The 23728-nt window shown below is 43.2% G+C and overlaps 1 protein-coding gene across 7 annotated transcripts in view; it reads left to right on the top strand.

Moving 5' to 3' along the window:
• The first annotated feature begins 823 nt into the window (after nucleotides 1–823).
• Nucleotides 824–23728, top strand: part of CRIM1 (cysteine rich transmembrane BMP regulator 1) — a 300103-nt gene continuing 277198 nt past the window's right edge. For all 7 annotated transcript variants that reach the window (XM_073338355.1, XM_073338356.1, XM_073338359.1 and 4 more), the window contains exon 1: nucleotides 824–1586. In XM_073338355.1, coding sequence (XP_073194456.1) covers nucleotides 1250–1586 — 337 coding nt within the window. In that variant the 5' untranslated portion in view covers nucleotides 824–1249. The remainder of the gene's footprint in view (nucleotides 1587–23728) is intronic.

Genomic DNA, 23728 nt, shown 5'->3' on the forward strand with positions numbered 1-23728 from the left:
TTTTAAGCGCTACACTTTACACACAAGCTGTAAGCTCTGGGTTTCTCGTGTTGTTTGTAAGTGGAAGTGAAAAGCTCAGGGTTTTAAACTGATGGGAGCAATGGAGGCTTTTCCCTGGGTGGGAGCAGGGGGGAAGGAAAGAGCGGGATTCATCTCCTGTCCGGAATGGGAGAGCACCCAGGCCTTTTGGCGAGGTGTTGTCAGCGCTGTTACGCTTCCCAGCTCGCCAGATGTTTATATCACGCTCATCCCTGTAGGAAGCCAGAAAAGCTTAAATCGCAGCACCGCGCCGGGCACCTCCGCCTCAGTCCTGCGGGCAGGAGCCGCTCCTCGGTGCGTTGCTGGGAGCCCAGCAATACCCCCACGCTCAGGGGCTCCGTGGGCCTGGGCTGAGGAGAGCCACTGAGCCAGCAAAGCGGGGGAGAGTCTTGTCCCGGGTCCTGTACCCCCGGGAAGAGGAGGAGGCTCCCTGAGCTCCGCCCGGGCGCGGAGCGCTGCCTGTCCCGGCTCTAGGCTGCTGCCTTCTCGGCCCGGGCGGGGCCCCACGGGCACGGAGCTCCGGCCCGCACGGCGACACGGACGGGCCCACCCCGGCCTCGCTCCGCTCCGCCTCCGCCCGGGCGAGGCAAGGGCGGAGGGAGACGGCCGCCGCGGTGGGGCCCAGGCGGCTGCCACTGCGCCTCGAGCTCCCTGAGCTGGGGCTGAGGAGGAGGAGAAGGCGGCGGAGCCCTCGAGTCAGTTAGCCAATGAGCTGGGCGGACGGAGAGGCGGGGCGGGGCGATCGCGATCACCGCCCAATGGGGAACGGGGAGGGGTCGCGTGCAGAGCTGGGAGAGTCGCAGGCAGCCGAAGGCTGGAGTCCGGGCTCAGGCACCGAGCGGGGTAGAGCCAAGCGCCACCGCCGCACTCGCTCCGCCAGGACTCGCCGCAGCCACAGCAGCCGCCCAGCGCGCCCGCGGCTAAGCGAGCGAGGAGCCGGCGGCGCAGGGGAAGCCGCGGAGCCCGCAGCGGGGAGGCGAGGGACGGACGGACGCTGCCTCCCGGAGGGGAGCGGGCGGAGCCGCCGCCGCCGTTTGGAGCAGAAGTTTGGCTGGCGCCGCAGAGAGGAAACTTTTCTCCGGGGGCCGGAGGCGGGGGCGGCGGACAGGAGCCGGCACTGGGCTGGTTCGGGCCGGACTCTGGGATCCGTGACCTAGCTCGGGGGCTTCTGCGCGGCTCCCCCGGGCCGGGCCGGGCTGCGGCGGCCGGGATGTACCTGGCAGCGGTCTTGGCGGGGAGGAGGCGCCCGGGCGGCGGCTGGCACCTGGGGGCGGGGTGGCTGCTCCTGGTGCTGCTGGGCGAGTCCGGGACCCGGGCGCTCGTCTGCCTCCCCTGCGACGAGTCCAAGTGCGAGGAGCCCAAGAGTTGCCCCGGCAGCATCGTGCTGGGCATCTGCGGCTGCTGTTTCATGTGCGCCCGGCAGCGCAACGAGAGCTGCGGGGGCGTCTACGGGCTGCACGGAGCCTGCGACCGCGGGCTGCGCTGTGTCATCCGGCCGCCGCTCAACGGGGACTCCATCACCGAGTACGAAGTGGGCGTCTGCGAAGGTAAGGGCAGCGCGGCCCCTTCCCGGCTCCTGTCAGGGCTCCCCTCGCCTCGCCGCCCGGCTCGCCCTGCCCGGTGCCTCCCCGCTCCCCTCTCTCTCTCTGTGAAGTTTTAGCTCCTTTGCCGGGAGCGCAAGGGTCGCTGCGGCCCCCTCTCGTTCCCCAGCTGAAGGGCTGGCCAAAGGGGTCCCGTCGCCTTCTGACTGGATTGCTTCCCCCCATTCGTCCAGTGCAGAGTCGGTGTGAGCTGCGGGGGGTTTAAATGCGAATCGCTTTGAATAGGAGCGTGTCTGCCTGCTAGGTGTCAGCTCTGGCCCGGGGGAGTCGTGGGGCGACGACTCTGCACGAGCATATAAGGCTGGCTGGTGGGATCTTGTTCTTGATGGAGTTTGCCTGGGCTGTTCTGTTCTTCCCCCCCCCCCCCCAATTAAATCTCCGTGCAGCTCGAACGGGAGCAACACATGATTATTTCCCAACCCTTCCACTGATCATGGGCAGGTGCCCTCTTTTGTATTTATTTGCAGCTCTGGGGAGTAGTTGCACTTATTCCCTCACCTGCGTTTGTCTAAAAATCAATTGCGATTGTTTAAATTTGAATGAGGATTTCACTAATTGTTTTGGTGGGGCACCGGGACCGAGCTCTTCTCTCCTGGCAGCGTTTGGTATCAGGTAGTAGCCTAGGCTTTCTCTTTCTGTTAGCCTTGTTGCTTTCTTCAACATTAGTCATGGTTCTGCTCCTGCCAGCCATACCACTTCTTACGTGAGACTGTCTGGTTCTCGCAATCTGGAGAGGAAAATTAGACCAGTAGTAATCGTGTTGTGGTAGCAACTAACTTTTTTTGCCTTCACGCTAACTTTCGGACAGGATTTAACTGAATGCTGCTGAGGAAAACCCATGTTTTGAAACGTTGACTTAAGTTTGGTAGTTTGAAGTAGTTTGTTATACAATCCAAAACGGTTGCAATCTCGAATCCCTTTTCATTAGTAGATCATGTTAACTAGTATCAATCAGTTCGGCCAACTACTGATAAGATTTAAAGCGCTTGGAACAACAGCCTGGCAGTTTGCCCTCATGCGATAAACAGATAAATAATACACGTGATGCTTATTCCGGATTCCTCCTGTGGAAGGAAACACAAAGGCTGATCGTCTGTGGCAAACTTCTCCTTCCTGTTCCTGTCACTTAACACCACCCCCCCCCCCATATTGAAATGCGTCTTTTCCCCTTTTCCTACAAAGGAAAAATACGTATGGCAGTAACTCTTCTCCAACCCGCCAATCTCACTTTTCCTGCTTCATATGTGGTGAACATGACTAGATAGAGGAAATGCAGAGATATTTTCCCCTGTAGTTTACTTGCTTACAAGTGGCAGGAAGGAGTCCTGGAGTCTCTCATTTGTCAGGTTGCTGAGGAAGGGAAAGCTTAAAATGTAAGAAAGTAAAATACATCGTGATGGTAAGGGATTAGAAATAGTTCAATGTGGAAAATGCATAGTTTTATTTGGTGGGTTTTTTAAAGACCGACTGGACAATTCTGGAAAGTAAGAGGAGCGGGTGTTCTTTGCTTTAAGGCTAGAGGGCAGTAAAGAGTTCGGAAATATCTTTTGAGGAGGAGGCACTCCTCCAAAAGCTGTTTGAAAACAACACAAAAACCCATTAAAATAAAACTGCCATCCTCACAAAACTGCCATTCTTCTCAATATGTTCGTTGCTGGTAAACATATCATTTTAGTATCCAATACTAGTTTATAACTGATATGATCCACAAGTTAACTGTAAACCACAACATAAAAATATGAGGGAAGTTGGTGTGTCCTGCTATGCAAAAACAAATAGAATAACATTCTTCCCCCAGGATTCGTTCAGTGGGGTTGCATAGGCATGGCTGAAGTGAAGAAAGCAGAACTGGGTTGAGTATTTTAATGAATTAATATGTAGTTCTGAACTAATTTTTCAAGAGGCTTCCTTGATTCATTCTGTGTTGCATTGGTTTTTCTTTTCCACATACATAGAAACAAATTGGATTTAAAACAAATATACATATATAGAAAGATATGATTAAAATATCTTTCAGTTGTTTGGATAATGGTTCCTCTGCTTGCATGTTCTAAGTATAAACATAGCTTGATCTGGAGAGTGGATTAATGAAAGTTTACCGTAATTAAATGTCTTGACAAGCCAGCTCTCTTCATGTATCACAATGTGGACTTCTCTGGCAGTTTAGACACATTTCATTCTTTTTGAAGTGATGCAATATGAACTTTGCATGATTTCAACTAGTAACCTCCCATATACTCTCTTAAAAATGGTATGAAGCTTCCGTTGGCAAGATTATATTTCAGTCAGTGCTCTGTGGCTAGAAACTAGTTCCAGTTGTTCCTGTAACAATCATCAAGGAGATAATTTAGGCGCTATTATTCTCAAATAAAAGCAACAACTGCTTAAACTGTTACCAAATCTAGAAGATATTACTGGGATAAATGTTGGTTTATGTAAGGTTCTACCTATAATTGTCTTAAACTATGAAACTATTTGGTATGTAACTGGCCTAATTTTATTGTTTGGAAGAAATTTGAATGTTTTATGTCTAAGCCAATAAAAGGATTTATTTTTAACTAATCAGACAGTTTAGATCTATAACTTGCAGGTAGAAGTATGACAGGGTAGGTTGTCTGCCTTACTGCTAGCTTTTAACACTATATGTAATATTCTCTTCACAGGCTAACCGGATAAAAGAAATTATTATTGTATGTCATGTTTATTGCAGTGCATGCAGCTCTTCTATAACAGATATGCTTGAATAAAAGTGAAATTCACTAGCTAGGGAAACAGTGTATATAACTATGTGAATAGAAACTGATATCGTTTACTTTTTTCTGTCCCTTTCATTGCAATTTTTACACTGAAATGACCCCTACTGGTTACAACTATAAGTGTAGAATTTTTTTGTGTGGCTTCATAAATGGCTTAGCTGAGACAAAGCTAACATAGACCCTTTCTGACATAGAAAAAGTGAATGTTTTCAGGATCCTACGGTTCTCTTCAGAGACTGATGTTGTTTATACCTGCTGCAATTATAGCTACTTCAGTTGATGTCATTTTCTCAAAAACGCAGAATCAATGTGGTCTGCACTTTTGGTGGGACAAAGTAGTTTTGTGGTGTCTCTTCCAATGGAGGAATCTATATTCAGAACTTGCCTCTAATCCTGAAGTGTGCTGCTACCAGTAGTATTGATACTTTAGGAAGTGGATTCTTCTGTATGAATTTGTGCTGAACCAATACATCAGCATAGTGTGAAAATAACCTGTTACCTCAAGGCACGACTATTTTTGCTGGTTTAAATTTAAAAATCACACTTTTTAGGTTGAGGTTAATGCATGTTAGTTAATGCTATTTTTCCTAATGAAAGCAAAGCCTAGGGGAAGAAAATGAGAATTCTGTATCTATTTCAGAAAGGGACCAGGTATCTAAATTTAATCTTTGGACAAAAATGTCTTATGGAGAGTAATTTCTTGCATCCTCTGTAAATGATAATATTAGTTTGTTTATGGCCTTTTAGCACATAAACAAGAGACTGTAAATCTTGGTGTATAGTTTTCTTATATATTACTATATCAACATTCATATTTTAAAATACTGAGAAATTACTGTTTCTTGTATGAATTTGATCAACCCACTATAGACTCTTCAGACTGAAAAAGGGGGGGGAAAAGGTATCACCAATGAAAAATCTTATTGTAACTCTTTCTTTTGATACTCTAGATTAGTTTGCTAGTTTAGTGAGAACAATTATTGAAAACATTTTGTAATATGCAAGGGAATGAGCAATTGTCTAGTTGATTAAACTACTTGTGTATAGCAAATGAGTCTCTAATGTAATTGATGCACCAAATGGAAAACATATAATTAGTGCATTTACTTTGGGGAAACAGACTTCTCATACTCTGATATTTGTTTAATATTAGAAATCTATGTAGATTTTTTTTTTTTAAAGTGATCTTAGAAAATTTTGGTCAACTCAAATTCAGGTTATTCTGCTCAGATTGTTATACGGTGCTCATCACTATAGTATCTGACAGGTTTCAGAGTAGCAGCCATGTTAGTCTGTATTTGCAAAAATAAAAGGAGTACTTGTGGCACCTTAGAGACTAACCAATTTATTTGAGCATATGCATCCAATGAAGTGAGCTGTAGCTCACAAAAGCTTATGCTCAAATAAATTGGTTAGTCTCTAAGGTGCCACAAGTACTCCTTTTATTTTTACTGTAGTATCTGAATGCCTTCCATTAGTGCATTAAATGATGTGATTAGCATCTGTCATGTGGTGTTCACTCATCTCCCCAGTGGTAGAAATGTGTGCAATGGAGTGTCTGTTCTGGTGGTGGGTTTACATATATACATGTTATGCATATATTCAAGGAAGCCAGGTCAAAGAAAGAGCCTAATGCCAACTACCCCAAACATATGTTTAAATACTTAATTATCAAGTGGTTTGCTCTCTAGAGATGAACACCTGCAACTCCCAGTGACTTAACTGGAAGTTGTGGGTACCCTAGACTCTAAATATAAGGGTACTGCTTAAATATAAAACTAGGTGCCCAGACTTAAAACACCTGAGCTTTAAAATGTGGCCTTTGTTTTCTGACTTCAGAATTGTAAAGCATTTTTTTTAATTTGAAGAACTTGAAAATGTTTGCCATGAAATTTTTCTCCATTTAGCTCCCCCTAATGGAGGGGTGTTCATACCCACAAACCACTATTAAGTTTTTGTGGTAAGAGTTCAGGGTTTTTTTATTTTTATTTTATTTTTTTAAATTTTTTTTAGCATGGTTGATTCCTACTATTCCAAGTGAGAACACAGGAGCGGCTTGGGGAAGCTTGAACTGCTGCCATTACTGAACTACTTAGTGAGTGTGCATATTCTTTCTTCCTATGGCTATCAGCCTCTCTCCTTTCATAAGGACTGCATTCACTAGCTGGATATGTGGATAGATTTATCAGGTTGTTTTGTTAACCAGAGGTTGTTGGAGTCCTCCAGTTCTGTTTTGGGACAGCTCCTATGGCAGGAGTCTCTTGCAGTGAATGGAGTTTGAGTTAGGGATGAGGGAGCTGGACTACTTTCATTACTCTTGCTTATCAGTGGTCGGGGCATCTCTTCTCTCTTCCCCCCCCCCCCTCGCATACTTTTTGCCTTTGGCTTGTAGACACCTTTTTTTCTTACAAACTTAGAATCTTTTGAACTTTGTCTTAACTCCCACTGTTCTCCTTCCTAGAGAGAGGTTCTGATCACTTCGAAGAAGTGTCTTAAAGTAAATAGGTGGAAACTTACGTGGCAGCAGCATACTAAATAAGTAATTTATCTGTGGATTTGCAATTACTTTCATGGTTTGTTTTTAGAGATGATTGTATTAACTTGTTGCAGTTGCTGAAGTGGTCTTGAAATAACCAAACTAGTGAAGTGTCTTACCATATCTTCTAGTCCTTCATAAGAATATGCCCAAGCATACCATGCCCTTTGGTAGCCAGGGAAGTTCTGCTTCGATGATAAGGTACTGGAGCAGAAATGACAAATGGGGAATACTTCATCTTATCAATTTCGTGTCCATTAATCTGTGTTAATGATCTTTGAATCACATATGCTGAACGCTTCAGCCTGATGTGTTGTTCATTTTAACCTGTCTAGCTTTTCTACTGAATGTAGAGAAAGCTTTTGAGTGCGGTCTGTAGTTTGTTTCATGTTACATGAGCTAGTGCTCTGGGGTTAGGAGATGAAATCTTCACCTAAGCAACTGTGTAATACATATATAGATACAGTATGTTAATATGTACATTAGGTTATTGTTTTTTTTTCTTTTGAGGAAGACTGTACAAATCTGGTACATCACCATCAGGGGTGGTGTCCTGTACCTCCTACAGGATTTAATTACATCTTTCTAAAGGCTAAGAATTACTGCCTAGTCTTCAGTCATGTTGGTCAGTTTGGCTCTTGGGAAACTGTCACGTGACTGAGCAGTAGGAAACCTATGATCTTTCTATAAAAGTTTCATATGAAATACTGAAACTACTTAGTTTAGAGAGAAGACATGACAGAAATGTATCATACTTCTGGTGTAGCAGAGGATAAATAAGTGTACCTGGCTTACCTGTCTCAAAATACAAGAAGGATTGTACAATACAAGAATACAATAGCAAAATTGAAATACAGCAAATCTAAAATTGATAAAGGAAATTAAATTGTATAGATTTCTGCCACAAAGTCTAAATGACACACCACTGAGTAAGACTGAAGAAAGGATTAAACTGTGGATGTTTTTTGTTATGTTTTTTGCTTGACTAAAACAGAGTTCTTGCTCATTTTCTTGTCTGAAATGAAGGCAGTGTTGCTTCTGGGGACTGCTTTTAGGGTTTTCTTCAGCATTATTAGTGTTACAGTTTTAATGTTGAGGGAATTTTTGTCTAAGTAGCTATACAATGTGCATCTCTTAAAGCTTTAAAGATTCCATTACTTAGCATATGGTATAGGTGCTGCTTGTAGGAAGAGGGGTCCATGGAATCATCTTCACAAATGTCAAACTTGTTTCTGTAACTTCTAGTGGGTTTCTCTTGAGGAGCGAGCTATTTTACAGTAAAGGTGAATATCCCTGTTTCTCCTCCCTGTTCAATCCTTGTCTGTGGCATTACTCTATCTTCAGGTGTCTATTTGGGCCCAGTGCTGTATAGTTTTCAGATAAAATGGTTACAAAAGCTTCTCAGTTATTTGGGAGCCAGAGTCCCACTTTCAAAAATGACTTGTCTCTGAAATTCCCTTGGGAAATGACTATTGAAAATTTTATTCTTGATCTTATGGTGTTAGGTAGCTGAGTTCAGGGCATACTCAAAAATATGCACCCAGATTAGGTCCCTTTTTTTTTTTTTTTTAAAGAGTACAGATGTGGTGATGGAAACTACTGTTGTGGCACAACCGTTGCAGTTCTTGTTGGCATGAACATATTTTTGTGTGTATGTTGAACAAGTCTAGAAGTTACCATGGATGTGGGAAAGGCACTGCCAAATTTTCCACTCCTCCCAAATTAAAGAAAGCTAAGCAGGAGAAGACAGGCCATCTAACTCATCCTCTGACTTGTGGTTTTGTTTTTTTTTTTAACACAGTACTGTACCCATCTGTAGGAATTAGGTTTTCAGTACTTCCTTTTGGAGACAAGTCCCTCTAATTACCCATATGTTAAGAAGCTTATTTTGCTGGTATCTAGCCAAAACTTTCTTGCTAAATCTTCTTACTCCGGCCTCATTTTTCTAAAATTCTCCATTATAAGAATCAGTTCAAATAACTCCAGACTAAGCAAATAGCCAAACTGTCTAGTTATCTCTGTATTTTTCCACATTCAATAATGTTTGTTCTTCTTTAAATCCTCTTCAGCTTGTCCAGTGTGGTTGCATTGGTAACTTCTTTGTGTGTGACACTTTGCTTCTGTTGCTGAAATAGTATTTGACTTGGATGGCACCATATGAAGTTGAGAGATATAGCTCATTACTGTAGTCCAAAGACCTTTTACCGAGTTGTACAGCATTGTTAATGTTGACTTTAGTTTGGGTATTCCGTTTTTACCTCCCTCCACCACCACCTTTTATTTTACTTAACTAAAATTTGGACTGAAGGCTTTCATTCTTGGTCTCTACTTGAAGCTAAAGAACTTAAGTTGGGACAAAATCAATTAAAACACTTCTTTGGTTGACTTTTTGAAAATATTCAAAGTACAAAAACTTTATTTTCTTTACACAGGATCAAAGAGGAGATTGAGTAGTGGTATTTTTCCCAAGTTCTGCCCCTTGAGGTGCCATGAAACACAAGTGTCACTAGCTTGTGAAAATTGTGTGACTAGCCCTCTCCTTTCTTGGGTATGTTGATCAGCTATGAAATACTGTAGCTAATTTCAACACTTAATGCTAATCTACTCTACAAAGCCTCCTAGTGGAGATGCAGCTTATACTGGCAAAAGGAGTTACTTTGCTAGTGTAGTTAACTCATCTCCCGGAATGACATAAGCTATATCAGCAGAAGCAATCTTTTGGTCATATAAGCTGTCTGCGCATACTTTTTCATTCCTAATTGACACTATGCCAAGGAGGTAATGTATAGTGTAAACCTGGCTTTAAGGCTTGCGGGGGACTAGCCTCCCGGGCCAGGTGCTCAGAGGCCAGGCAGGAGGGTCCCACACACGTGGGCCGTAGTTTGCTCACCTCTGCTCTAAGAGATGTAATTAAGCTAACCTAAGCCCCAGTGTAGGCAGCACTAGGCTGACAGAAGAATTCTTCCACTGGCCTATTGCCTCTCAGAGAGGTGGATTTACTACAGCAGAACTCCTTCTGTCACTGTAGTTAGGGTCTACACTGCAGCTGTGCTGCTGTAGCATTTCTAGTGTAGACATACCCCGTAGTTCACAAATTTGAGTGTAACTCATGACCACAGAGGCTAGAGTTTTAAGCTTTAATTAAAGGAAAAAAAGAGCGGGGAGGGGGAAGAGTACTGGCTCATGAAGCCTCTGAGGTTCCCCTAAAACTTGACCCCCTCCTTCTGAAATGTTAAGCTTTGAATATGGCAAGCTCAAATGTAGAGATAGTGGCTCTTCTTTTTATTTTTAAATTCCACAGTGTATATCTCTAACTTAATTTTATCCATCAGGCCTTTCTGCTAGGTCACTCATCCCTAGAACAAGTGAAATATTCTGAACTTTGCCCACCCTATCAAGTTAACAGAAAAGCTCATAAACCTGCTGTTTCTCATTGATAGTCTATCAGATTCCTTCAGAAGGTATGTTCAAAAGTGGGGTCACCCAGGCATAGGTTCATTAACCACACAGGATCGTGTGAAATGTTCTCTCTTTCTTAATAGAATAGAGAAGTCAGCAAAGCTGACATCCGCCTTCCTGTTAGTCTGGGGTGGGGTTGGGTTGGGTTGGGACGAACAAACATTCTCTGTTTACTTAATTTGACCTCTTGGCCTACAGTCTGCACACTACTTAATGAATTTGTCTAGGATGTATTTTGTGTGGATAATCTGGGATGTATTTTGTTTTTAATTTTAATTGTACACCCTTCTGAAGGTATGCTTTCTTTTACACTTAAACTCCAAAGGTGAATCTAAATAAGTCCTATAACTGGTATCCTTTGTGAATGCACACAGAAGGGAAGGCATTGCGTACTTGCACAGTATGACAGACCCGTATCTTCTACAAGCAATGATAGTTCATTAGCTTGATCTACTTGCACATTGCTCTGCATAGTGGTCTTCTTCAAGACAAGTTCCCAAGAGGCATTAAGTGGGTGGTAGAAGGAGGATTCAATGGAAAAAGTACTTTTTTTTTTTTTTTTTAAAGTGAGAGTTTACCCCAGGCAGTAAAGAAGCCGTGTACAGTAAAACCTCAGTTATGAACACCTCAGGAATGGAGGTTGTTTGTAACTGAAATGTTTGTAATTCTGAGCAAAACGTTATGGTTGTTCTTTCAAAAGTTTACAGCAGAACATTGACTTACTACAGCTTTGATACTTTACTATGCAGAAGAAAAATGCTGCTTTTCCTTTTTTTTAGTAGTTTGTTTAACACGGTACTGTACTGTATTTCCTTTTTATTTATTTTCCTCTGCTGCTGCCTGATTGTGTACTTCTGTTTCCAAGTGATGGGTGTGGTTGGATGGTCAATTCGTAGCTCTGGTGTTTGTAACTTTGAGGTTCTACTGTAGATAACTTCACTCATAGAAGAATACTTATGCTTTTCACAAGGAGGAACTGTTGTATGACCTTTCTGAAAGGTTTGGGCCCAAAGGGGCTTTCAGTATAGGGCATGCACATTGTTCCCCTACCCTGCTATGCAAACCTATAGCTTCTGTGTTTAAAAACAAAAACAAAAACAAAAAACTGTTACTCAGTACAAAGAAAATCCTCTCCTGTTCTTTGAGGACTTCATTTGAGTATTTCAGCATACTCCATATCTCTCTCGTAGAACAACTTGATAGTACTTAGTCAATTTGCAACAATAATTCAGGGATGAAAATTTCTTGAAGATCCAGAATGTGAACTTTATTAACAGTACTGAATATTCTGTTTTCTTGAGCAGTAACTCTGTGGTGCTGTGACCTTCTCCTGTTGCTATTCTTAAGCAAAATACTAGAGACAGCAACATTTTTGGTAACAAAACTGGCAGGAAGCATGTAGGAGACTGCTAAAGTAGATTGCCTTTCATTTCACTGCAAACTAATATGAGTTAGGCTTTTGTATGTGTGTGTTTTTGTGCTTGAGCGTCATGTGTAATGTACTGTTGAGAACCAAAATAAACTAGTTGGGGTTTCAGAAAAGTTAACAGTAAGAGGCATTTGTTTTGTTAGGAAGACTTCTTAGCAACTTCTAAGATAACTAGGGTGTTCTGAATCCAAATATGGTTGTTACCAAGCTGTGTGTGTATAAAGGCTATATTTATTTGCAAGTTTGAGGGTCTAAACTTGAAAATTCAACTTGGTAACCATCATTTTTGAATTCAGCAGGTTCAGGTTGGATTTGATTTAAATCAGATTGATTTAAATCACTACTCAGACTCAATTTAATCATGGATTTCTACATAAAAGTGCATTCTTGTTGGTTGTTATAATCTTAATACATATTCTTCACAACTCAGAGGATAAGTGAGACCCAAATTGGGTCTCTCTTATGGCCTACTGCCGTAGAAGGTTTTCCCTTCTACTGAGAGAATGGTATGGTAGATCTCAAATCAATGAAGGCTACACTCAGACCTCAAGACTTCTGGAATATGCTGCTCAAACAGATTCACTTTTGTTTCTGCCTGTCCCTCCCTTCTGACATTTATCTCCAGACTTCTTCTCCTTGTCCAGATCTATCCCATCCCCAACCATCTTCTATTCATTGAACTTTTTGAAACTTTGCACTTTTAGAGAGAGGTAAGGGATTGACTCCGTGTACACAAATTTGCAGAGGGACAATAGGGTTGAGGTCTGTTATTTCTCACCTCTATATATTAATTTATTTTAAAACATTTTTGTTAACCAGCATGTTATATCTGGAGACGCGAATCCACAGTTTGAGAACTGCAAAACTAAGCATCTCTGATGGTATCTTCTAGACTTAGCACTGAGTCCCATTGGGTGGGTAGATAGATTTAACCTAAATCTATACAGAAGCCCCCATAAGATTAGGTCCCTAATCCATGAACTATTGGAACTCATTTACAAAACTTTTCTTAAACATTACATGCATATATTGTCTTATACTGTAGAATTAAAATTTATAATACCTATTCCATGATGAGAGATCTTTGAGCTATATCTTTGAGCTATAATATATCTTTAGATAGGTTTTTCCCCTCAAAAAGCATTATCAAAAAATCTGATTTTTAAATAAAAAAAAAATCAGTGATTTTTATCCACCTTGAGCAGATTCAAATTATGTTTACAAATTGGTAACTTTTTTCCTAACAGATTCCTCTAGACCTTTAGAAATCTCAGAATCAATCCTCTTTCTAATCTGTAAGTGACTTTAGAGTTTGAGTCTGGCTTGGAAAACTGCTGGAAAAGCTCCACTCCTTCTTACAGTTTCATCGCCCCATACATCAATTTTCCTGGAGTTAGAGTAAGCAAGAAAAATTATTAGGGCAGTTGAAATTCCAAGCCATGTGCATTCCATGCTCCCCTCTAGTATAAGTGAGGGGTCTCATTTGCATAATGGAACACTGGAAAAGGTTCTCTTACTTGGACTGTCCAGTGAAGGACTGGCATAATGTAGTGCTGCCAACCCCACATAGTCAAAAAATAAATTGGTTTAAATCATGAGCTGTAAACAAAAAAAAAAAAAAAATTGGGGCTCTTTATCTGACTCTGGCTTTTGAGCTTTCAAGGGTCACATTTCCAAGCTTTTCTCTGAAACCATGGGGATTAGAAACTTTATTTAAAAAAAAAATAGGCAAGTAGAGATTATCACATGAAGCCCCAACTCCTGGAGTCATTAAGAAATAACAAATACGAAGACCCCTCCCCCCCTCCGAATTGCAATACTATATAAGGGCTAATAGGCTTGGCTTTGCATAGATCTGTCAGATGCTTGAGGACAGTGCTAGGGTTGACTTCTGTGGGGAGTCCAGCCCTGTGACAGGGGGTGTACTTCCCCTGCACTGGAGCAGAAGGGTTTAAGGCAGCACTCTTAGGAGAGGAAACCATGGCCCCTTGATCCTGTTGGGCATGCTCCAACTGCAGCTGCAGTATAAAAGGGAGCAGCCTACCTCAGTCTGGGCTGACTGGTGAGGACGAAGGACGTACCTCGTTGTCTCCTCCCAAGGAGCAGCCAGGATCCTGGACTGCTGGAGCAGGAGATGCCAAGGCCTAGGCAAGTGCCCGGTACCTGCGGACCCCCCCAAGGAGCTTGGAGTCGCCGCCCAAGGAGCCCAAAGACTCCGAAGACACCCCGACTTCAACTGCAGGAGTCGCGGTAGGAAGTAGCTCGGGGAGGGACTAGCTAGTCTGTGAAGAATTTCAAAAAGATCTCACAAAACTAAGTGATTGGGCAACAAAATGACAAATGAAATTTAATGTGGATAAATGTAAAGTAATGCACATTGGGAAAAAATAACCCCAATTATACTTACAATATGATGGGGGGCTAACTTAGCTACAACTCATCAGTAGAAAGATCTTGGAGTCATCGTGGATAGTTCTCTGAAGACATCCATGCAGTGTGCAGCAGCTGTCAAAAAAGCAAATGGGATGTTAGGAATCATTTAAAAAAAGGATGGAGAATAAGACTGAGAATATCTTATTGCCCTTCTATAAATCCATGGTACGCCCACATCTTGAATACTGCATACAGATGTGGTCCCCTCATATCAAAAAAGATATACTGACATTAGAAAAGGTTCAGAAAAGGGCAACTAAAATGATTAGGGGTTTGGAACGGGTCCCATATGAGGAGAGATTAAAGGGGCTAGGGCTTTTCAACTTGGAAAAGAGGAGACTAAGGGGGGATATGATCATGAGTGGTGTGGAGAAAGTGAATAAGGAAAAGTTATTTACTTGTTCCCATAACATAAGAACTAGGGGCCACCAAATGAAATTAATGGGTAGCAGGTTTAAAACAAATAAAAGGAAGTTCTTCTTCATTCAGTGCACAGTCAACCTGTGGAACTCCTTGCCCAGGAGGTTGTGAAGGCTAGGACTATAACAGGGTTTAAAAGAGAACTGGATAAATTCCTGGAGGTTAAGTCCATTAATGGCTATTAGCCAGGATGGGTAAGGAATGGTGTCCCTAGTCTCTGTTTGTCAGAGGGTGGAGATGGATGGCAGGAGATAGATCACTAGATCATTACCTGTTAGGCTCACTCCCTCTGAGGCACCTGGTGTTGGCCACTGTCGGTAGACAGGATACTGGGCTGGTTGGACCTTTGGTCTGACCCAGTATGCCCATTCTTATGTTCAGTGTCCCTGCAGCAGTCGGCGTGTTGTGGGCAGATTCCCTGCCGACTTGGTGGCGAACCCATTTGCCACTACCAGGGCCCTGGGCTGGGACCTAGTGGAGCAAGGAGGGCCTGGATCCCCCATCCCGGCCACCCCCTTTTGGGGGCGGCCCACCAAACGCCCTCCTGTTGACTCTGGCTATCAGATGAGGCCGTGCTTCCCTGCATCTGAGGGAAGTCCTATTGACTCTGGCCATTAGGCTGCACTTCCCTGCAGACAAGGGGAGTCCTATTGATGTCAGTCATTGGGCCATGCAGCCCTGAGGCTGAAGGTAGCCATATTGACTTAACAGTGGGACTACTGCCCTTGTCGCACCCCCAGGGTGACAGGTGTACTTGCCCAGTGACAAGCCCCAGCAGAAAGGCGTTCTGTCAGGCACAGTCACCCTCACTCCCTGTTGAAGGTGACTGCAGGTGTCCCAGAGGAGGCAGCACAAGCTGACAGGGCCTGGAAGTATCAGACATTCACTTACAGAGCAGCAGTCTAGGAATGAGAAGGAAAGAATGAGACTATATCTACACAGCATTTTGGAGACTGAGCGTGAGCCTCCCAAGCCAGGTCAACAGATTTGCTAGACTTCAGAACCTGAGCTCCAACCAAGCTGCATCTTTGAAGCACTGTCTACGCTGCTCTTTTTGCCAAAGTCTGTTCACCCAATGTGGGAGGCTTGCTTTTGTGGTCTCCAAAATGCTGTGTAGACATATCCCGAGTGGCATCTGGTGCTCTTTTATAGGTATGAAGAGGTGGGACCTAGGTAATAATTCTAGGGAAGAGTCTGTCTTGAGTAAAAGAACTCCGCTGAACAATCTGTTCCACCTTGTATTTAGCTGTGACAGTAACACTTCATTTCCCAGATGTGAAGAAGAGCTATGTGTAAGCTTGGATCTTTCGCCAACAGAAGTTGGTCCAATAAAAGAGATTACATCACCCACCTTGCTTCTCTAAAAAGAAAAGGAGGACTTGTGGCACCTTAGAGACTAACCAATTTATTTGAGCATGAGCTTTCGTGAGCTACAGCTCACTTCATCGGATGCATACCATGGAAACCTCAGAAGACACAACTACAACAACGCTGCAAACAACAAATTGTAGTAATCTTTCCTGTGGCCTCTGCAGTGCGGTGTTACTGGCCCTTATCTTGACACAGCCCCTGGTAGCAAGTGCCATGTGCACCACAGCTGAGTCAACTAGTACTTTAGTTCAGCTCTGTTGGCCCTAACACTTGGTGGGTTTCAATGCAGTTCCTCAGCTCATCAAATACCATTCTCCTTTCAGGACTCCAGATATCCTGCCTTTTTGATCCACTTCTTTGAACTGCTGCAGAATCTTCTGCCTTTGGCAACCCATCACTTTCCTGAACAGAAGGAAAAGAGCCTCAGCAGATACACCAACATACACTCTGCTTATCACTCTGCTTATCTCTTGAAATTTTTGTGACACCCAGCTCTTGCCCCAGCCAATAATCCAAACAACTCTAACAGGAAAAAATGACCCTCTAGTCTGGTGCTTAAGGCACTAACTGGAAATGTGGGAGGCCCAGCGTGACGGGTTGGGTCATAGAAACCCCCTTGGGACTGCCACTTGAGCCCGTTTTCCCTGGCAGCTTGGGACTTTAGTACCGTGCCTGGTTGTGCCAGACACTCTAGTCTGCTACAGACACAGACCCTGGTCTGAACCACATCTCCGCCCCCCCCCCCCCCCCCCGCAAAAGCTGCAGGCTTAACTGAAAACAGCTTAAGAAGTGCTCCTGTCTCCAACACCCAGATACCCAGTTCCCAATGGGATCCAAACCCTGAATAAATCCGTTTTACTCTGTATAAAGCTTATACAGGGTAAACTCATAAATTGTTCGCCCTCTATAACACTGATATATATATATAGAGAGAGAGAGAGAGATGCACAGCTGTTTGCTACCCCAGGTATTAATACTTGCTCTGGGTTGGTTAATAAGTAAAAAGTGATTTCATTAAATATAAAAAATAGGATTTAAGTAGTTCCAAGTAATGGCAGACAGAACTAAGTAAATTACCAAGCAAAATAAAACATGCAAGTCTAAGTCTACTACAGTAAGAAACTAAATGCAGGTAAATCTCACCCTCAGATGTTCCAATAAGCTTCTTTTACAGACTAGACTTCCTGGGTCCAGCAATCACTCACACCCCTGTAGTTATGTCCTTCGTTACAGTTTCTTTCAGGCATCTCTTTGGGGTGGAGATGCTCTCTCTTGGGCCAGCTGAAGACAAAATAGAGGGGTTTCTAGGGGCTGGTTTAGTCTCTTTTGTGGGTGGAAACCTCTCTTTCCCCCTGTGTGGAATTACAGCTACAAGATGGAGTTTTGGAGTCACATGGGCAAGTCACATGTCCATGCATGACTTGGTGCTCTGCAGGTTGACGCCATTGCCCACATGTTAGCCCGAACGTTCCCAGGAAAGTTCAGATGTGGATTGGCGTCTATCAAGGTTCATTGTTAGCCAAGTACTTCCATTTACTTGAATAATCGCTTCACGCTATGTTGACCAAATCTGCCTTAGGTGCTTCTACAGCAAACACTTTAAATACAAGCATAGAGCCAATGCTTATAACTTCAGATATAAAAATGATACATGCATATGAATAAGATGAATACATGCAGTAGAATATAACCTTTTCAAAGATATGTTACATGGCATATATATATAGCATAAAACAGTTATGTCATATTTACACTCATAAGCATATTTCTATACAGCATTATGGAGTGCAACGTCACACCCAGGTTCAAGACTCTGCTCCAAATCAGGCAGAACAGGGACTTGAATCTGGGGTTCAACATACCAGGTGAGTTACTCAACCAATGAATTCTTGACTATTCTAGGGTGGATGGATCTCTCTGGTTTTGGCCAGAAATTTCGTCTTGGATCTGGCAAACATACCTGACTAAAGTGTAAGTGTGTGTGTGTGGTGTTTTTTTCTTGTCAAAACTAGATGCTTTCCTGCAGAAAGTTTGTTTCAACAAGTCAGCATTTTTCAACAAACACTTTATTGAAAAATTAATGACTGGCTCTAATCTCTGGTTCGTGACTTCAGTGGAGGTGTGCTGCTCGGGGACTACATCCAGTCTAGAAGCACAAGCTTCCTTCATGAATAGCCCTATCTTTTGTGACTTCTCTAGGTTTGGCACTGGCCACGCATCTACTTAAAAGGTGGATAGTAAATTCTACACCTCTTCCCCATTTGACTTTCCTTTCCAGGGTGTTGTCCTCCTGTAGAGCCAGAAGCCAAAGAGCTGTCTGCAGTTGCCATTCCTTCAACCCACTTAACTTTAGAACTTCTGCAGGATCCCTTCTGTCAGTCCCAAGTGTTTTCAATGATTCATAGCAAACTATTGGCTATTCCAGTGCACAGCTGTATTTATTTCATTCATGTGCAGCACATTTTTCCTTAGGGCTGCACTTCGCAAGTTTAGGAATATTTAATGGCCAGTCTGAAACTTAGTTTTGATTTGACTGTTATAAGCCTTCAAAAATCTACTTCCTCTGGAACAGGACAAGGCTCCCTCAGTGAAGGCTATTTTTATGCCACTTTCTTATTCCATCCCTAGGCTCTTTCAGCTGTGGAACTGTGAGGGGTCAGATGAGAAAATAAGTCACAAGACTTCATTTAAAATACCCCCCCCCCTTTTTTTCATGCTCAAATCACAGAATCACACTTTTTTTTTCAACTCCCTGCATGCTGCTTCTTGTTTCTTGCTCTCCCCCAGAAATCCACCTTCAGTCACCTAAAAGTCAACTCGAAGGTGACCATTTCAGAAGTACAACTTCAGCTACAGTGTTTGCTAACGTTTTCACAATACACTGGAAACTCCCGTACATCTTTTATCTAAAGATAAAGTATATTAAGGAGGGTGCAAAGTTGATCTTTCAACCTGGACGCTTATTTGTAGTCGCATGCGCGCACACACACGTACATTTTTCTTTTGTTAGCTTGATAGAGATTGAGTGTGGAAAAATACGATGCCGGCTATGTAGCAGTAGTGTATGTTCACAAGGATATTGTCTGAGAAGGAAAGAGGCTGGGATGTAAAAAGAGATTCAGTGGGAGTAAGGAGTGCCTGAAATAGTATGCAGGAAAAAGAGGAAAACAAAGTACAGGAAAAAGGTTTGGTGACGGGAGGAGGAGAATGGAGGGGCAGGAAGGTTAGTATCAGTGTAGTAAAGTTTTTCTTTAGTCTTAGTGCACCAACTTTGAGTCAAATATTTTCATACTGTGTAACATTTCACTGTCCTTTCAGCAGCAGTATATTCTTCCCTGACATAGTTACTTTCTCATCACTTGTACATTACATGCATGTGTGCCTTTTTAAAGCAAAGATGGAGCTTCAGGTTAGCATCTAACACAATCACACTTTTTGTCTCTAGAAACAAGTGTATCTAACTCTTGTAATGCAGGGTAGCGTAATCCAGACATTTCCTATACTATAATTAGAACAAATGCTACAATGGTGTTCAATAAAGTACCTTATTACCTGCTTTTATATTGTGAAGAGGTCAGGAAAGAGACATTTCACCATCATGTAACACTTTCCTGAGGCTGTACTTCTAGGAGCTAGTGTTCATCTCCACATGGAATTGTTCTGGAATGGATGTTCTGCTTTAAATTCACACACTACTTCAATCCAAATTGTATTTCAGATCTAGATAAGCCCTAAGAATGAAGTACCAATTTTCAGAAAATCATCAATGATGTATCAAAGTCTTAGTTACTTGGTCTGAGTAAAAATCAATAATGCAGTGGTTCTTCTGAAGTCTGTCCCCCTTAATTCAAGCATTTGATGGAAATAAACTGAGGGAATAGCTCAGTGGGTTTCTATATAGTACGTGTGAATTGCTGAGCACTGCCTACTTTCCAGGACCAGCAGTAGTGTGAAAATAACTTTTGTGGAGATGGGCATACCTGTCCATGTTTGGTAATACTTATGTTGATGCCACCGGTAGCCTGATATACAGTGTGCCACACACACTCAGTATGACACGCTCTCACTTGTTCAGATTCTGATAGCACTTCAGTCTGTGTTCTGAGTTGGGGTCTAGCACTGTCGATGGTGCTAGTTGCTCTGCTGCATGATTCTTCTGCTACCTGATTCTGCACTGTAACTGTTCCTCAGGTTCCACTCCAGAGCCACCTTGGAGTGCCTTCAGTTTCTTTGGAGAAAAGCTTGCAGGATCCTCTGAATAGCCTTTGGGGCATTGCACTCCTTTCCTGACTTGGTATCCTTCTGGAGTCTGGAGCCATGCCAGGGCTCACTCCAGCTGCTTGTGACTCTACATACAGAGCTCCATGAAGACTCTTTTGGAAGCCACAAAATCATCTTTAGTACAGAGCACTGTGCCAGGGACCATGCCCTCCCTTGATGCTGATCCCTTACCTAGTGCTGACAGATCACTGGAATCCTAGGAGAAAATCAGACCTCCCGTTGGAGGGTAGCGGCTTCCCTAGTGACAAGGCGCTGTAGAATATTTAGGCTGCTGTCCACCCTCTGGAATTAACTTCCTCCGAGTTGAAGAAGAAGCCTCTCTTCTATCAGTGTTATACCTTCAGGAGCAGTCTCCCTTACAACGTCAAGGGATGGAGTTTCATAGGCATCTTCTACACCTTCTGCTGGCAAACATCCTTGGCAGTACAGAAGTAGGATTCCTCACAGTATCTTACTCCAAGCAGCAATTTTGAGGGTACGGTTGAGAGCCCTATACCAATTGCACCATATCTCCAATCACCCTCTCTTCATTCCCTCCTTTCTAACCCAGTCTCAAACAAAAAACCATCTCCCTATAAAGCCTTCTCTATGACTCTCTTCTTGACCTACAGGCCTTTCTAGTAACACTGGAAGAGCAGTTATCTGAAATCTGTCCTCAACCTCAGAAACATCAGCAGGCACATATGAGCATTCAAGATGCACAACCTAGGAGGCCTTATCCTTCTTTTATCCCAAGGAGACTGTTATGTGGCTCTCAACTTAAAGGACATGCTTCCTTTCATGACAGTCTCATCAAGTGCCTGAGCTTTTGCATGACGACAAAACATTACCAGTTCAGAGTACTTCCATTGTAGTCTATTCAGTCACAGTAATAGAGATCTTTGCCTCCAAACAAAACACCAAATGCCAAGTGCAGAGGGGGCAAAAGCTTCCTCCTGCATATATTTTTACAGCCAGTAGCCAACGCTGTCTGTATATCTTGTCTCCCAGATACCCAAGGTCATAAAGATCATGTTGGGCAGAGATGTATTAATAGCTTTAAAGTTGTCTCACGAGTACTGGTGCCCTGTGTATTCTGCAGCTGGCCAGAAAGCCACATTACCTGCTGCCTCTTTGGGCATCTTGTCTCAACAGCAAGGGGGGATTCTGTATCCAGCCTAGAGACGTTGCACCTTGCAACATGGAGGATGACCTTTTGACTAATGTGGATTCCCCCCACCCCTCAGCGTCCAAGCCATCCGACTGCAATCCAGGAAAGGTTCCAGCCTGAGTTGCTATAAAGAGAAAAGGCTGTGGTTCACCATCTGGGTCACTAGTAAAGGACTAACTCAATATTAGGCTAGGATCACTGCAGTCCTGGAGTCCCATCTAAACCTTAGTTTTTTGGGTTTAGGTATGGCTTCCTTAAAAGTCCACCTTGTAAGAATAGGAGCTCATTAGGTTTGTCCTTAAAATGTGTATGCCTTCTCACCCTATAGTCCTCAGGCTCCTCAACAGCATGGTAAATGTCTTCTCCTTCCCCTTCCCCTCTCCCCCACTATCATTGAAGCTAAATCTTGTCCTAACAAAGCTAATAAACCCTCCTTATGAGCCATCTCATTTAAGCTTTTCTAGAGAATTTATTGATCAAATCAGACTTCCTCAAAGTGATTACATCTACTAAGAGGGCAAGTGAGTTTAATACGTTGATGACCGTGCCACTTTTGTACTGTGGTCTCTAAAGACACTGACCAGTGATGCCTCATCCCGGCCTAAGGTGGCCTCAGATTTTCACCTGTCCAGTGCATTTTCCTGTGTTCTTCCTGAGACCTTTCACATTCTGGGGAAACATATCTCCATATAATAGATATGAAAAGAATACTCCATTCATATCTGGAAAAGACCAAGCCCTTTAGAAATTCAGGCAGGCAGTTTGTATCATAGGGACACATACCTGTGAACACACATTTCTGGACACTTCCCTGCTGGATGCGATGTTACATCTTAGCTAGGAAACCAGTACCTCTTGGTTTAAATACCCACAGCAGCACCATCAGTGGTATACATTAAACATGTTCCTCTGGTGGAGATATGTGAAGAAGTAATCTAGAATTCAGTGCACACTTTCACCAGACACTACTCTTTGGCTTTATCATCATGCTCTAATATCCAGTTAGGTCAGAAGTGACTCTTGCTCAGAGTTACTGGTGAGTAATCTCTTTAAGGGAAGAAAGTTTTATTTTCCATGATGTTTGAAACTCGTTTGCACTTCCTTGTCCTGCTGCCTAGTCTCATTATGCCTTTTAAAGCAACTACAGTTTGCCATGATCTTTAAAACTATCTTCAACTTTATTGGAAACGGCACTGGCCCTGCAAAGCAAAGGATGCTAGTTTTGCTCTTTGGGTGCATTGGTAAAATAAGATTTTCATGAATCCTTTTTTGTGCCATTAATAGGATTTGATTGTTAACAACTTCAGACTGTTTCCTAGCAACAGAGGATTTGCCAGGCTGAATCAAACACTGTCCCCTCTAGTCCAGCGTCCCACATTTGGCAGTGACTAATGTGATTTTTTTTTTTTGGTGTTTAATCTCTCGCTACCTGTGCAACAATTGTGCATAGTGTACTAAGCCTGTTGTATAGTTCTCTTGTGGGGGGCTTCTGGGGCATTTGTGCTTTATGGCACATGTTGATCATTATAGTATTCAGGAAGGAGATGTAATTCTCCCTAGCCACATTTAGTTAATGATAGTATCTTACACCATAGCTATGTGAACTTCAGTGACTGTGGATGGAACTTAATCTTCTTTTTTCAAAAGTACAGTTTTATCACTAAGAGAATCATAGAATATCAGGGTTGGAAGGGACCCCAGAAGGTCATCTAGTCCAACCCCCTGCTCAAAGCAGGACCAATTCCCAGTTAAATCATCCCAGCCAGGGCTTTGTCAAGCCTGACCTTAAAAACCTCTAAGGAAGGAGATTTTACCACCTCCCTAGGTAACGCATTCCAGTGTTTCACCACCCTCTTAGTGAAAAAGTTTTTCCTAATATCCAATCTAAACCTCCCCCACTGCAACTTGAGACCATTACTCCTCGTTCTGTCATCTGCTACCATTGAGAACAGTCTAGAGCCATCCTCTTTGGAACCCCCTTTCAGGTAGTTGAAAGCAGCTATCAAATCCCCCCTCATTCTTCTCTTCTGCAGGCTAAACAATCCCAGCTCCCTCAGCCTCTCCTCATAACTCATGTGTTCCAGTCCCCTAATCATTTTTGTTGCCCTTCGCTGGACTCTCTCCAATTTATCCACATCCTTCTTGAAGTGTGGGGCCCAAAACTGGACACAGTACTCCAGATGAGGCCTCACCAATGTCGAATAGAGGGGAACGATCACGTCCCTCGATCTGCTCGCTATGCCCCTACTTATA

The sequence above is a fragment of the Lepidochelys kempii genome, chromosome 3, assembly GCF_965140265.1.
Source record: "Lepidochelys kempii isolate rLepKem1 chromosome 3, rLepKem1.hap2, whole genome shotgun sequence".
Taxonomy (NCBI): Eukaryota; Metazoa; Chordata; order Testudines; family Cheloniidae; genus Lepidochelys; species Lepidochelys kempii.